The following is a 15876-nucleotide window of genomic DNA, read 5'->3' as shown; positions in this document are numbered from 1 at the left end:
ACACTTACTACTCTGAAAATCTATCAAAAAATAGTAGAGGAAAAAACATTCCCAAGCTCACTCTTTGAGGTCACCCTCAACCTGACACCAAAACCAAAGATACCACAAAAAAAAAGAATATTACAGACCAATACCACTGATGAACATTATGCAAAAATCCTCAACAAAATACTGACAAACCTAATCCAAATATATACTAAAAGGATCATATGCTATGACCAAGTACGATATATCCGAGGGATGCAAGGATTCCTCAATATCTGCAAATCCATCAATGTGATACACCACATCAAAAAACTGAAGAATAAAAACCATATGATCATCTCAAATTATGCAAAAAGGTTTTTGACAAGATTCAACAGTGTTTCTGATAAAAACTCTCCAGAGAGTGGGGATAATGGGAACCTACCTCACAGTAATAAAACAAATACATGAAAAAAAAAAAAAACAGCTAACATCATTCTCAATGGTGAAACATTGAAAACATTCCCACTAAGATCAGGAATGAGACAAAGATGTCCACTTTCACAACTATTACTCAACATAGATTTGGAAGTCATAGCCACAGAAATCAAAGGAAAAAAAGAAATATAAACAATCCAAATTGGAACAGAAGTAAAACGATCAGTGTTTGCAAATGATATGATACTATACTTGGAAATCACATAAGACAGCACCATAAAACTGTTAGAACTCATCCATGTATTTGGCAAAGTAGCAGACAACAAAAGGAACGCACATAAATAATTGCATTTACATATCCTAATAACGAAAGATCACAATGAGAAATCAGAGAAACCATCCCATTTACAGTTACATCAAAAATAATAAAATACTTAGAATAAACCTACCTAAAGAGAAAGAAGAATTATACTCTGAAAACTGTACAATGTTGATGAAAGAAATAAAACAGGTAGAAAGATATACCATGATAGTGGATTGCAAGAATCAATATTGTCAAAATGACTATTCTACCCAAGACAATCTACAGATTCAACGCAATCTCTATTAAATTACAAAAGACATTCTTCAGAGAACTGGAACTAAATATTTCAAAATTTGTAGGAAACACAAGAGATCCTGAATAGCCAAAGCAATACTGAAAAAGAAAAATGAAAATGGAGCAATCAAGCTTCATGGCTTTAGACAATACTACAAAGCTACAATCATCAAAACAATATGGTACTGGCACAAAACCAGAAATATAGACCAATGGGACAGGATAAAAATCCCAGATATAAACTCAAGTACCTATGGTCAAATAATCTTTGACAAAGGAGGACAGAAAATACAGTGAAAGAAAAATGCCTTCTCTAATAAATGGTGTTGGGAAAACTGGAAAGCTACAGGTAAAAGAATGAAAGTAGAAGACTAACATCATAAACAAAAATAAACTCAAAATGGTTTAAAGACCTAAATATAAGGCTAGACACTATAAAAATCCTAGAGGAAAACATAAGCAGAATGCTCTTTGAGATAAATCACAGCAAAATCTTTTTTTATCTACCACCTAGAATAATGACAATAAAGACAAAAATAAACCAATGGAACATAATCAAACTCAAAAGTTTTGCACAGCAAAGGAAACCATTAATAAAAAAAAAACCTAAAAGACAACCCACGGAATGGGAGAAAATCTTTGCCAACGATGCAACAGACAAGGGCCTAATTTCCAAAATATACAAACAATACTTGCTACTCAACAACAAAAAAACAACCTAATTGAAAAATGGGCAGAATACATAAATGGACATTTCTCCAAGGAAGGCAAGGTACACTCCTCCACTGTTGGTGGGAATGTAAATTGGAAACTGTGGAAAACACTATGGAAGTATATCAGGAAACTAAATATAGAGCTACAATATGATCCATCAAGTCCCCTGCTGGACATATATCTGGACAAAACTTTCATTGAAAAAGATACATACGCCCCTATTTTCTTAGTAGCACTATTTACCATAGCCAAGACATGGAAACAACCTAAATGTCCATCGACAGATGAATGGATTAAGATGATACAGCACATATATACAATGCATTATTACTTAGCCATAGAAAAGACAAAATAATGCCATTTGCAATGACATATATGGATCTAGGGATTCTCATACTAAGTGAAGTAAGCCAGAAAGAAAAAGACAGATACCATATGATATCCCTTATTTGCAAAATCTAAAATATGGAACAGATTATCCTATGTAAAAATAACAAACAAGAAAAAAACAGAAACAGATCATGGCCAAGAAGAGTAGACTTGGGGTTCCCCAAGTGGAAAGAGGAGGGAGTGGGATGGATGGTCATTTGGGGTATTTTTGGATGTTAACTATTATATTTGCAATGGATGGGCAATGGGATCCTACTGTACAGCACAGGGAAATATGTATGATTGGGTCACTGTTGTACAACAGAAGTTGATGAAACACTGTAAATCAACTATACTTTAATAATAATAATAAAAAATAAAACCAGTGCAAAACTGCAGGGCTTAAATGAGATACATATGCACTCACTAAAATGGTACTTTCAACGCATTTGAAAGGCATAGAAAAAATGCTGATATAAAACCTTTTGGGTAAAAAAAAATTACAAAGTAAGTACAGTACAATCCCATTTTTATCACAAAACAAAGAAATCACTATATCATGTCTTGCATGTATATATACTCATATAGATATGCATATATCAACATACACATCACATATATGAGCATAAACACATAAATTTCAGCACCACAACATGCGTGGAACTTATAAGACACAAAAACCTCTGTATTTCTTCCATAATATTATAATGGAAATTAAATGAAATTAGTTACAGGGTAAAACCTGGATAGTACCTGACACAGAGTTGGTGCTAAATAAAAAGTAGGTATTTTTATATAAGAACATTGGGAAATCCATAATAAACATTCTTATTATTCTTTCAGGAACCACATTTCTGCATTGCTTTGAATAGTGAAACACTTATCTTACCATATTAGCATTACCTGGGGAAGGTTTGTGTCCAAATATTCCATTAAAAAATGCAGGCATCCGAATGCTGCCACCAATATCAGATCCCACACCAATCACTGAACAGGCAGCTGCCAGGGTACAGCCTTCACCACCTAAAGGAAATACAAAATTTTTTTCAAATAAAGAAATTCTTTCATGGAATATATTTTATCATAATCTCTAGTTTAAATTTTGTGTATCTTTAGATCAAAAGTATCTTCCTCTGAGACAAAAATATGTGTAAAAATATTGGCAATATAATTTTCCCAGAAAGAGAAGACAGTGGGAAAGGGAAGAAAACAAAATTGAAAGTATATCTGAAATATTTCCTAAAATGTGAATGGAAACCAACATCCAGGATCAGAAAGCAAAAAGAGGCCCAAAGGGATCAACCTCAATAGAACCATACCATGAAACACTGTAATTAAAGTGGCAAAAGATAAAGAGATAATATTAAAAGCAGAAAGGGGAAATAAATGTTAATGGGAAAGGAAACTCCCATAAGAGTTTCAGCTGAATTTTCAGCAGAAACTCATTAGGCCAGAAGGAAGAGACATGATATCTTTAAAGTAATGAAAAGGAAAAACCAAGAACACACAGAAAGGCTTTAATTAATATTTTATGGTGAAATCAAAACTTCTACAAATAAGCAAAAAGTAAAAGTGTTCAGCACTATGAAATCAGCTTTAAAAGAAATGTTAGAGACTTCATTAAGTGGAAATATGAAATATGAAAGTTATGAAAGTAAATATCACATTACAAAGCCAAATATAAAAGTAGAAGATAAAACACACATAAAGCTAGTAAGAAGGGTAAAACTAGTAAAAAATTATTTGTACCTATAGTAAGTAGTTAAAGAATTCACAAAACAAAAATAAATAAAATATGATGTCAAAACATTAGATGTGGGCCAATATGGCAGTAAAATGCAGGTTAAAAATGGATTTGAACTTAAGAGATCTCCAACTTAAAACAATCATATAAATAAATCCAGAATCAAGATGGAAGAGGATGAGGATGTGTAGTTCATCTTCCTCCACAAATGCATCAAAGGAAAAAAAATCTACATGTAGAACTATTATCACAGAATATCTACTGAACACTATTAGAATGGCCAAGACTTCCAAAAATGTCAAGAAAACCACCACATAACAAGGTAAAACAAAAGGAAAGTAAAAAAGAGAGTGGGGAAAAAAAGGAATTAGGACTGGACCAACATCCTGAGAGAGGGGTGTGAAAGAGGAAAGGCCAAGGGAGAGGACTAGGGGTTGCTGCCTGAAAATAGCCTGGGGGGTAGTAAGGAGTGATATGGCAGAGCAGTGAAAGTGCAGGAGAAAGCCTGGAACCTCCAGAGAAGCAAGGTGCCATTGTTGGGGAGTGCTAGAGAAGGAGGTGGGCAGAGAACACCATAGGAATTTCTTTATTCACAAGGGTTCTCAGGTGGCACAGTGCATCCTGTGAAGGCTATGGGGTCAGGTGCAAACCACTGAAGCTATGTTCAATTCCATAGGTGGATGAAAACCACCAGCACTGAAGGTCCCATTCAAGCTCACTGCTTGAATCACCCAAGGGGTAAACTGCCATGGAAAGCCATGCAACTAAGCACTGTCCATTGATCCCCACTGTCTCAGAGGGCGCACATTGGGCAATTGTTCTCGCCAAGGACTCTGAGTGCCATCCCACTTACCTGGGGGTTGCTGCCGCTGTTGAGGGCTCTGCAACAAGGCCCAGTCTGCCTCCTACACCTCCTGTGGGTTGCCACCTCTGCCAAGTGCCTGAGATTAGGTGATACCTGCAGGCACCACTCATTTCCCCCAAAACCCTGGATTCATGCACAGGCCCTGCACCTGCACACAGTCAAGAGGCAAATGGCCTGCACACACTGAAGAAAGAAACAACAAGCATCCAAACAAAAAGCAGGACCTCATGCCAAAAAAAAATATTAGTAAATCCATATAAGATGACCAGGGATGCTCCCATATATAAGTAGCCATCCAAGATTATAGTAGATGATCGTTTCCCTAAACACAAAAGACAGAATAATATAAGGAAAATGAAGAGGCCCAAGAACCACTCCCAGTTAAAATAACAGAAAATTCCCCTGAAGGATCAAATAATGAAACAGAGCTCCACAGACTAATAGATAATGAGTTCAAAATTGATGTAATGAAAATACTGAGAGAATTAAGAACAGCTATTGTCAGCAACGCAGATTACATTTTAAAAGGAACTTGAAGCTATAAGGATTAGTCAAGAATAATTAGAAAATTAATTTGTCAAGATGAAAGCTGAGCAAAAGGGGACAAGTGACTTGGAAGATAGAATAATGGAAATCACAAAGTGAGAACAGCAGACAGGAAAATAAATGAAAAAAAAAAGAAAGCAGTATATGAGATCTATGGGATAATATAAAGCATGACAATCTATACATAATAGGGATCCCAGAAGGAAAGAGAAAAAGGAATTGAAAATACATTTGAAAGAATTATGGCTGAAAGTTTCCCAAATCTAAAGAAGGAAGCAGATCTCCAGATATAGGAGGATAGCGCATCACCAACAAGATGAATGCAAACAGACTTACACCAAGACATATTATAATAAAAATGGCAAAAGGTAAAGACAAGGAAAAGATTCTAAAGGAAGCAAGAGAAAAAGTGTTAATTAGAAAGGAATCTTCATAAGGCTATCAGCTGATTTCTCCACAGAAAAGCTACAGGCCGGAAGAGAGTGGCAAGATTCATTCAAAGTCCTAAAAGGAAAAAAATTGCAACCAGAATACTCTACTCAGCAAGAATATCATTTCAAATAGAAGGAGAAATAAAAACTTTCACAAAAAAGAAAAAACTAAAAGGATATATCAATAATAAACGTATCATAAAAGAAATATTGAAAGAAGTAAGAAGGTATAGGCTGGGAGAAATCACACTTGGAAAGTATTCAATGAAATAAGCCAATATACAGATCAAAAAAAGTAAACCTATTTGTGAAAGTGATTATAAACACAGAACTGTAACCACAGGTCAAAAATAAACAATATATTTGCAAAAAACAAAAAGAACACAAAAGCTTAAAGTAAAAGGAAATCATCAAATCTCAAAAAGAGCAAGAAAGGAAGAAAGGAGGAACATAGACTCAATTGGGAAACAAGGTTAAAAATGGCAATAAATACATATGTATCAATAATTACCTTAAATGTTAATGAATTCAATGATCCAATCAAAAGTCATAGAGGGGCAGAGCAGATTTTTTTTACCCACCTTAGGGCAAAAGACACACATTGATTAAAGGGGATTAAAAAAGATATTTCATGCAAATGGAAAGGACAAAAAAGCCAAAGTGGCAATATTCAGATCAGACAAATCAGACTTTAACACAAAGGCAATAAAGAAAGAAATTTCCCATTTCATATCTGTTATTATTTGTTGTATGTATTTGGGTTCTCCTATATTGGGAGCATATGCAGTGACTAGGAAAATATCCTCTTATTGAATTGATCCTTTCATCCTTAAATAGTGTCATTATTTGTCTTTCTTTAAACAGAAGGAAACTACTTAAAATGATAACTGGATCATATTAAGAAGAGAATACTACATTTGTTCATGTATATGCTCCAAATATAGGAGCAGCAACCAAATAAATAAAAAAATACTAACAGCAAAAAGAGGAGAAACTGAGGGAATACAATAATAGTAGGAGACTTTAACACCCCACACACAATAGAGAGATCTTCTAGACAGAAAAGCAATAAGGCAACAGACATCCTAAAAAATACAATAAAACATCCTTAATTGATACTTTCAGGAAAATACCCTTTCTAAAAACAGAATACATTCTCTTTTCAAGTGTACATGGAACATTCTCCCGGATTGACCATATAATGGGGAAAAAAAAAACTAACTTCAACAAATTTAGGAGTACAGGAATAATTTCAAGAATATTCTCTGAACACAATGGCATGAAACTAGACATCAACCATGAAAAGAAATGAGAAAAAAATTGACTTATGAAGATTAAAAAAACAAAGAATCAGGGAGGAAATCAAAAAGATAATTAAGGAGTGGCTCAACAGAAAGGAACCCAACTAGAATACATGAGAATATTGGTTCAATCTCTGGCCTCACTTAGTGGGTTAAGGATTTGGCTTGGATATGGTGTTGCCAGCTGTGTTGTAGGCAGAAGATGCATCTGTGATTTGACCCCTAGCCCAGGAACATCCATATGCCAAAAGTGCAACCATAAAAAAAGATAATTAAAAATAATTTAAGAAAAATGACAATTAAAATACAACTACATGAAACCTATGGGATGTCTCAAAAACATTCTTAGAGGGAAGTTCATAGTGACACAGGTCTTCCTAAAAAAAATCTCAAATAAATAACCTAATTATCAACTGAAAGAATTAGCAAAAGAAGAAAAAACAAAACCTAAGTTAGTAGAAGGAATGAAATAATAAATATACAAGAGGAAAGAAATAAAGTGGATATTAAGAAAAAAAAGGAAAAAAATCAACAAAACCAAGAGCTGTTTCTTTGAAAGAATAAAGAAAAAATGACAAACCTCTGGTCAGGCTTGCAGGTAAGAAGAGAGAGAACTCAAGTAATCAAATTAAGAAATGGAAAAAGGAGAAATCTCAACTGATACTAAATAAATACAAAAAAAATGAGAGAACACTATGAACAATTATATGACTACAAACTTGACAACCTAGATGAAATGGATACTTTTTTAGAAAGAGCCCAACAAAACTGAATTAAGAAGAAATTGATAATTTGAACAGACTGACCACTAGAAATGAAATAGAATATGTAATTTTAAAATCTCCCTATAAACAAAATCCAGGATTAGATTTCACAGATGAATTCTATGAAACATAGAAAGAACTTATACTGATCCTTCTTAAACTCTTCAAAGATATTGAAGAAAAAGAAACACTTCCATAAACCTTCTATGAAGGCACCCTTAACCAAACTAAAACCAGGAAAGGATATCAAAAGAGAAAATCATAGGACAATAACATTAATGAATATAGACACAAAACATCTCAACAAAATTTTAGGCAACCAAATCTAAAAACACACCAAAAAGATCACACAACAAGCGAATTCTTACCAAGATCACAAGTATGGTTTAACATAAATAAAACAATGTAATACAACATATTAACAAAAGAAAATTCAAAAACCACATAATCACCTCAATAGATGCAGGAAAAGAAACAAAACCCAAAATCCATTCATGATAAAAACTCAACCAAAGCAGTATACACAGAATACAACTCAACATAATAAAAGCCATTTATGACAAACCCACACCCAATGGAGAAAATCTGAAAGATCTCGATAAAATCTGTAAAAACATAAAGGATGTCCACTATCACCACTTTTATTCAACATAGTACTGGAAATCCTAGCTACAGCAATCTGACAAAAAGAGAAATAAATTGTATCCAAATCAGAAGAGAAGTGGTAAAATTGCCACTATATGCAGATGACCTGATATATTAACAACCCTAAGGATTCCAAACAAACACTGCTATAGCTAATTAATGAATTCATCAAAGTAACTGAACACAGGATTAATATTCAAAAATTGGTTGCACATATGTATACTAACAACAAAATACTGGAAAAGGGATATTAAAAAACAATAATGTTTAAAATAGACCCTCAAAATAAAATACCCAGGAATAAATCTGACCAAGGAGGTGAAAGAATTACAGGCTGAGAACTATAATACATTATTTCAAGGAAAAGAGGATTCCAAGAAATGGAAAGATATCCCATGCTCCTGAATTGAAAGAATTAATATTGTTAAAATGGCCACACTACCCAAAGTAATTTACATATTTAATGTCATTCCTATCAAATTATCCAGGACATTTTTCACAAAAGTAGAACAAATAATCCAAAAATTTATATGGAACCAAAAACGACCCAGAAGTGCCAAAGAAGAATTGTGGGGGGAAAAAAAAGCAGGAGGCATAATTCTCCCAGACTTCATACAATATTACAAAGCGACAGTATTCAAAACAGTGTGATACTCACACAAAAACAGAAATATGGATCAATGAAATAGAATAGAGAGCACTGAAATAACCCCAGACATATAAGGTCAATTAATCTTTGACAAGGAGGCAAGAACATGAGATGGAAGAAGAAAGTCTCTTCAGCAAGTGGTGTTGGGAAAACTGAAAAGATGCATGTAAATCAATAACACTAGAACACAAACTAAATCTATGGCAAAACAAAAATACCCCTCAAAATGGCTTAAAAACTAATATATATGGCAAGAGACCATAAAACTCTGAGAAGAGAACAGAGGAAAAACATTCTCTGACATTTACCATAGAAATATTTTACTAGAACCATTTCCCAAGGCAATGGAAATATAATCAAAAAATAAATAGGATGGAAATCCTAAAAAATTGGACTGTGATGATCATTGTACAACTATAAATGTAATAAATTCATTAATTAAAAAATAATAAAATAAATAAATATACAAATAGAACCTAATCAAACTTACAATCATTTGCACATCAAAGAAAACCATTAAAACATAAAAAGCAATCTATGGAATGGGAGACAATAGGAGCAAATGATGTAATCTACAAGGTAATAAACTCCAAAATATACCCATAATTCAAACAACAACAACAAGAAACCACAACCCAAATGAAAAATAGGCAGAAACCGAAATAGACATCTCTCTAAAGAAGACATACATACATAGGCACATGAATACATGCTCAAAATCACTTATTCTTAAAGAAATACAAATCAGCACTAGTCTGGTACCACCTCACACCAGTCAGAATGATCATAAGTCTACAAATAACAAATGCTATAGAAGGTGTGAAGAAAATGTAACCATCCTAAACTGTTGGCATGAATGTAACTTGATGCATCCACTATGGAAAAAAGTATTGAGTTTCTCCAGAAAATTAGAAATAGAACTACCATATGATCCAACAACCCCACTACTTGGTATATAGCAGACAAAACTAAAATTCAAAAAGATCCATGTACCACTATGTGCACTGCATTTTTATTCACAATAGCTAAGCCATGGAAATAGACTAAATGTCTGTTGTAGATAAATAGATTAAGAAGTTGTGGTACATATGCGCAATAGAATATTATTCAGCCATAAAAAATGAATGGAAAAATGGCATTTGCAGCAACATGGATACAGCTCAAGGTTAACATACCAAATCAATTAAGTTAGAAAGGGAAAGACAAATACCATATGATATCACTTACATATGGAATAAAAAATGGCACTAATAAGCATATCTACAAAACAGAAACAGAGTTCCAAGTAAAGAGAACAGACTTGTGGTGGCAAAGGGAATAGAAGGAACTGGGAGCATGTGAAAGCTCAACATCACTGATCATTAGAGAAATCCCAATCAAAACTACCATGAGGCACCACATCACACCAGTCAGAATATCAATAATTAATGAGTCCACAAGTAACAAATGCTAGAGAGGGTGTGGAGATAAGGGAACCCTCTTTCACTATCAGTGGGAATGTAAATTGGTACAACCACTATGGAAAACACTATGGAGGTACTTCTAAAAACTACATATAGAACTAATGCATGACCCAGCAATCCTGCTTTTGGGCACATATCTGGACAAAACTTTCCTTGAAAAAGACACATTCACCTGCATGTTCACTGCAGCACTATTCACAATAGCTGAGACATGGAAAAAACCTAAATGTCCATCAACAGATGATTGGATTAAGAAGTGGGACATATACACAATGGAATACTACTCAGCTATAAAAAAAGAACAAAATAATGCCTTTTGTCGCAACCTGGATGGAACTAGAGACTCTCATACTAAGTGAAGTAAGTCAGAAAGAGAAAGAAAAATACCATATGATATCACTTATATCTGGAATCCAATATATGGCACAAATGAAACTTTCCACAGAAAAGAAACTCATGGACTTGGAGAACAGAGTTGTGATTGCCAAGGGGGAGGGGGAAGGAGTGGGATGGACTGGGAATTTGAGGTTAATAGATGCAAACTGTTGCTTTTGGAATGGATAAGCAATGAGATCCTGCTGTAGAGCACTGTGAACTACATCTAGTCACTTATAATGGAACATGATAATATGAGAAAAAGAATGTATATATGTATGTGTGACTGGATCACCTTGTTATACAATAGAATATTGACAAAACACTGTAAACCAGCTCTGATGGAAAAAATAAAATCTTCTAAAAATTAAGCAATTTAATTTTGTATATTAAAAGTGGATACTGCAGAGTTCCCACCATGGCGCAGTGGTTAACAAATCCGACTAGGAACCATGAGGTTGCAGGTTCGATCCCTGGTCTTGATCAGTGGGTTAAGCATCCAGCATTGCCATGAACTGTGGTGTAGGTCACAGACTTGGCTCGGATCCCTCGTTGCTGTGTCTCTGGCGTAGGCCAGCAGCTATAGCTCCGATTAGATCCCTAGCCTGGGAACATCCATATGCCACAGGAGCGGCCCTAGAAAAGGCAAAAAGACAAAAAAAATTTAAAATAAAAAAATAAAAGTGGATACCGCAACTTTGTTTAATCACTTATTATTTCCAGTTTTTGTCGTTCTTGTTAATTCTTTGGGATTATCTGTATAGACCATCATGTCATCTGTGACCAAAGATAGTTTTTTTTCTTCCCTCACAATCTATATAATTTTTATCTTATTCCATTAACTAGAACTTCCAGCATAAATTTGAATGGGAGTGGTGATAGCAGACATCCTGATCTTAAGGATAAAGCATCTAGTTTCTCAACACTGATGTTAACTGTAAGATTTTGTGATTATTCTTTATCAAGTTGAGGAAGTTCCTCCTCTCTTCCCTGTTTGCTGAGCGTGTTTATCATTAATGAGTATAGAATTTTTCAGATGCTTTTTCTGTATCTACTGATATGATCACATTTTTTTCTTAGCCTCTTGATGTGATGGATTACATTAACTGATTTTTAAATGATGAACCAGATTTTCATACCCAGAATAAATACCTGTGTATGGCTCTTGTGTATGGTCCTTTTTATAGATTGTTGGATTCAATTTTTTAATTAATTGTTGAGCATTTTTGCATCTATGCTCATGAGATAAAAAAATAAAATTATTGCTTTTTTTGTCTTTTTTAGGACTGCACCTGCAGCATATGGATGCTCCCAGGCTAGGGGTCTAATCAGAGCTGTAACTGATGGCCTATGCCACAGCCACAGCAATGTGGGATCCAAGCTGCATCTGTAACCTACACCAAGGCTCAGAGCAAGGCCAGATCCTCAACCCACTGAGCAAGGCGAGGTATCAAACCTGCAACCTCGTGGTTCCTAGTCGGATTCGTTAACCACTGAGCCATTATGGGAACACTGAAAATTATTACATTTCAAATTGATAAATAATAAGGTCCTTCTGTATAGCACAGGGAATTATATCCCATCTCCTGGGATAGACCAGGATAGAAAATAATATAAACCAAATGTACCATACATGACTTGGTCAATTTGCTGTGCAGCATAAATTGTCACATTGTAAATCAGCTCTACTTTAATAAAAATGATATATATGTATATATAGATATGTATTGACATGTACATATACATGTGTATGTATATGTATATGTATATGTATAGACAGCTACATTATTATCCTGGTGACAACCTCAAAGCAAAATCTACAATAGATACACATGCAAAAAGGTAAAGGAATCCTAACTGCATTCTAAAAACAGACATCAAGTGAAGACATGGGAACTCTCTTATCTTGCCCATGGGAATGCAAAATGAGAGAAGCACCTTGAAAAACAGTTTACGGATTTCTAACAAAATAAAATATACCATTTAAACTAGAAATTCTAATTCAGGTTTTTGCAAGTCTTGTATCAAGTTTCATAACAGCTTTTTTCATAGTTTCCAAACATGGAAACAACTAAATGTCTTTCTATTGGTATGTGAATATACAGATTATGGTATATAAATACAATAGTGTATGAGGAAGGAATAAAAGGGAATGAACTCATAAACACAACAGCATGAATGAATTTCAAAAGTATTATGCTATGTGAAGAAGAAAAAAAAAGACATGAAGACAATATAGTGTATGATTCCAGTATTAGGAAAGTCTGTAAAAGGCAAAATTAGTGATAGGAAGTAGATCCATGATTGCCTGGGGATGGTGCTGGTGGTAATCAAAGGGAAATATTGAGAAGTAATGGAAATGCATTCTATTTTGATGTAACTAGTAAATACTAGTGTATATATTTGTCAAAACTCATTGAATTTCATACTTCATTTAAAAAATAGACATTAAATCTCAAAAGAAATGAGCAACAAAAGAAAATAACAAAAAAGTGCAAAAAACATCTAAACAAGAAAATAGTGATAAGTGTATACTATCAACAATTATTTTTTTTATTTTTAAGGTTCAAAATTATATTTATTTATTTTAAATTGTTATTATTTTTCCATTATATTTGGTTTGGAGTGTTCTGTCAATTTTCTAATATACAGAAAAGTGACCCAGTCATACATATATACACATTTTTTCTCACATTATGTTCCCTCATAAGTGACTAGATATAGTTCCCTGTGCTATATAGCAGGATCTCATGGTTATCCACTCAAAATTCAATAGTTTACATGTATTAAACCCAGACTCCCAGCCCAACACACTCGTCCCCACTACCCCTTGGCAATCACAGGTCTGTTCTCCAAGTCCATGTGTTTCTTTTCTGTAGAAAGGTTCATTTGTGATGTATATTAGATTCCAGATGTAAATGATATCATATGATATTTTTCTTTCTCTTTATGACTTACTTCACTTAGTATGAGAGTCTCTAGTTTCATCCAAGTTGCTTGCAAATGGCATTCTGTTGTTCTTTTTCATGGCTGAGTAGTTCCTCCTAGAAACTAGTAGTTTCTAGTTCCTTTCTAAAGTAATCTGCATTATTGTTCATATCTGCTCTTAATTCCTCCATATTCATCCTTAATTCCTTCTATTTTCACTATTTCCATTTTGACCTCAGTGTCTATTAGAATGCAGAGATCTGTTTCATTGTTTCCTGCTACAGGTGAATTCTTTTTTTTGTTTGTTTTTTGTTTTTAAACTGGAATGATTCCACAGCTTTTCCATTTCATTTATACTTTTCTTTTTCTGTGAGTTTAGGGAAACCAACTACTGTAGTCATGGAAGAATATTTCTATGCAAGAGTGACCCTTTTTATTTTTTAGGGGTTACTATTTATATTTAGCATGAGAATTTGAATATTTGAGGTTTCTTTCTTTGGTGTGAGCAGGCTGTTATCCTCCTGAGTGTGTTTACAGGGAGAAGGAGGCAATGGACCTGGCTACTAGTCAGTGTCTGGTTGTTCAGTTATTGAGAGTAGCAAAGTCCTACAGGAAGGTGGCACAGGCTACTTTAGTTGCAGGGCCCTGGGAAGTGGTAATGAGACTCAAGCAGATTTACACAATGACATTACAAATTCACAACAACAAGATAATATAGGGGAAATTAACACCCAACTTGTAGCAAGGGGAAGATTTTCTGGACAGAAAATCAATAAGGAAACTCTGGCCTTAAGTGTCACATTAGACCACTTGGAACTTATATATATATAGATATTCCACTCAAAAGCAAGAGAGAGAGAACAAGATGGCGGAGGAGTAGGGGGACGTGGTTACCCTCTCCCACAAACACAACAAAAAAGCACATCTACAGAATAAATGACTCGCACAGAACAGCAACCAATCGCTGGCAGAGGAACCTAAACTCCAATAATGGCAAGAAGTTCATGACATTACTGGGCAGAACGGGAGAAAAGAGGAGAGTGAGAGAAGGTGAATCCCAGCAGGACAGGAGCTCCCGAAAGTGAACTGAGGAGGAGAAAGGGATCCCGCACCCTGGAAAGTCACCTACGCCGGGGGAAAGATCAAACGAACCAGAGAAATCTCCAGATGCAGAAAAGAGTGTAGCAGTAAGTTGGAGTATGGAAAAGCCGATCAAGAACCCAATGGACCATCTAAACTATGGGCACAGTCACCAAAAATTGAGACGCCTGAGTGGGGGCTGGGCACCGAGACCTTGCCTCCGAAGGTTAGTCCCCGGGAAAGGGACGGGGGACACTTGGATGGGGGCTGGGCACCGAGATCTCGGCTCCAGAGGTTAGACCCTGAGAACCGGCTAGGGGGGCGAGGTGGAGCGGAAACTGCTTGGGAGGTCTAGAAACCATTTGACAGGGAAGAGACTGCCTGGGAGACTAGAAAACAAAGCTGTCACAGAGGAAGGGAACAATATTCTAGGGGCGGGGAAGTGGAAAGCCTCATCAGAGGGAACCTGGGAAAAGAGCCTGGTCTGCGCCCGTGCTGGGGAGGGGAGAGAAGAAGGGGTGGGGCCCCATAGAATACCCCCCACACCACAGCAAGCTTACAGGCCCGCTAGCTAGCTGAAAGCTGTGCTGCCCAGTGCATCACCTCCACCCACCCCCGCCACCCCCTACGCTCTCACCAGACCTGGGTCTGCCTGCCATCCAGGAGGGCTGGCCTCAACAATTGCCTGAAGCCTACCACCACAGGGGCTGTCCCTGCACAGGCCTGCTTGCCCTCTGGAGGGGCTACACTTCTGCAGAGCAGCACCAAACACCACCAGCCCCTGAGAAAAGGCCCGCAGCCCAGAAAAGCTGCAACAAGCCTGGCTTGGTCAGGAAAAGAACTCAGACGGTTTTTCTGAGTCAGGCTGCCCCAGGGAGGAGCCTCTTGGATCTCCAACGGCCCTGCTACCCGCACAAGCCCCCAGGGGGTGCCCTAGTGGATCAGCTGCATAGGACTGCCAGCTCCAGGCTGCACCCCCTGCAGCACAGAAAAGCTGCAACA

At 35.8% G+C, this 15876-nt stretch overlaps 1 protein-coding gene across 1 annotated transcript in view; it reads right to left on the bottom strand.

Annotated features, from left to right (window-relative positions):
• FAAH2 (fatty acid amide hydrolase 2) overlaps positions 1–15876 on the bottom strand; it is a 269155-nt gene that overhangs the window by 144328 nt on the left and 108951 nt on the right. Inside the window, exon 5 of the mRNA XM_047764203.1 lies at positions 2987–3106. Coding sequence (XP_047620159.1) covers positions 2987–3106 — 120 coding nt within the window. The remainder of the gene's footprint in view (positions 1–2986; positions 3107–15876) is intronic.

Source organism: Phacochoerus africanus, chromosome X (genome assembly GCF_016906955.1).
Source record: "Phacochoerus africanus isolate WHEZ1 chromosome X, ROS_Pafr_v1, whole genome shotgun sequence".
Taxonomy (NCBI): domain Eukaryota; kingdom Metazoa; phylum Chordata; class Mammalia; order Artiodactyla; family Suidae; genus Phacochoerus; species Phacochoerus africanus.
This window is presented reverse-complemented; position numbering and strand designations above follow the sequence as displayed.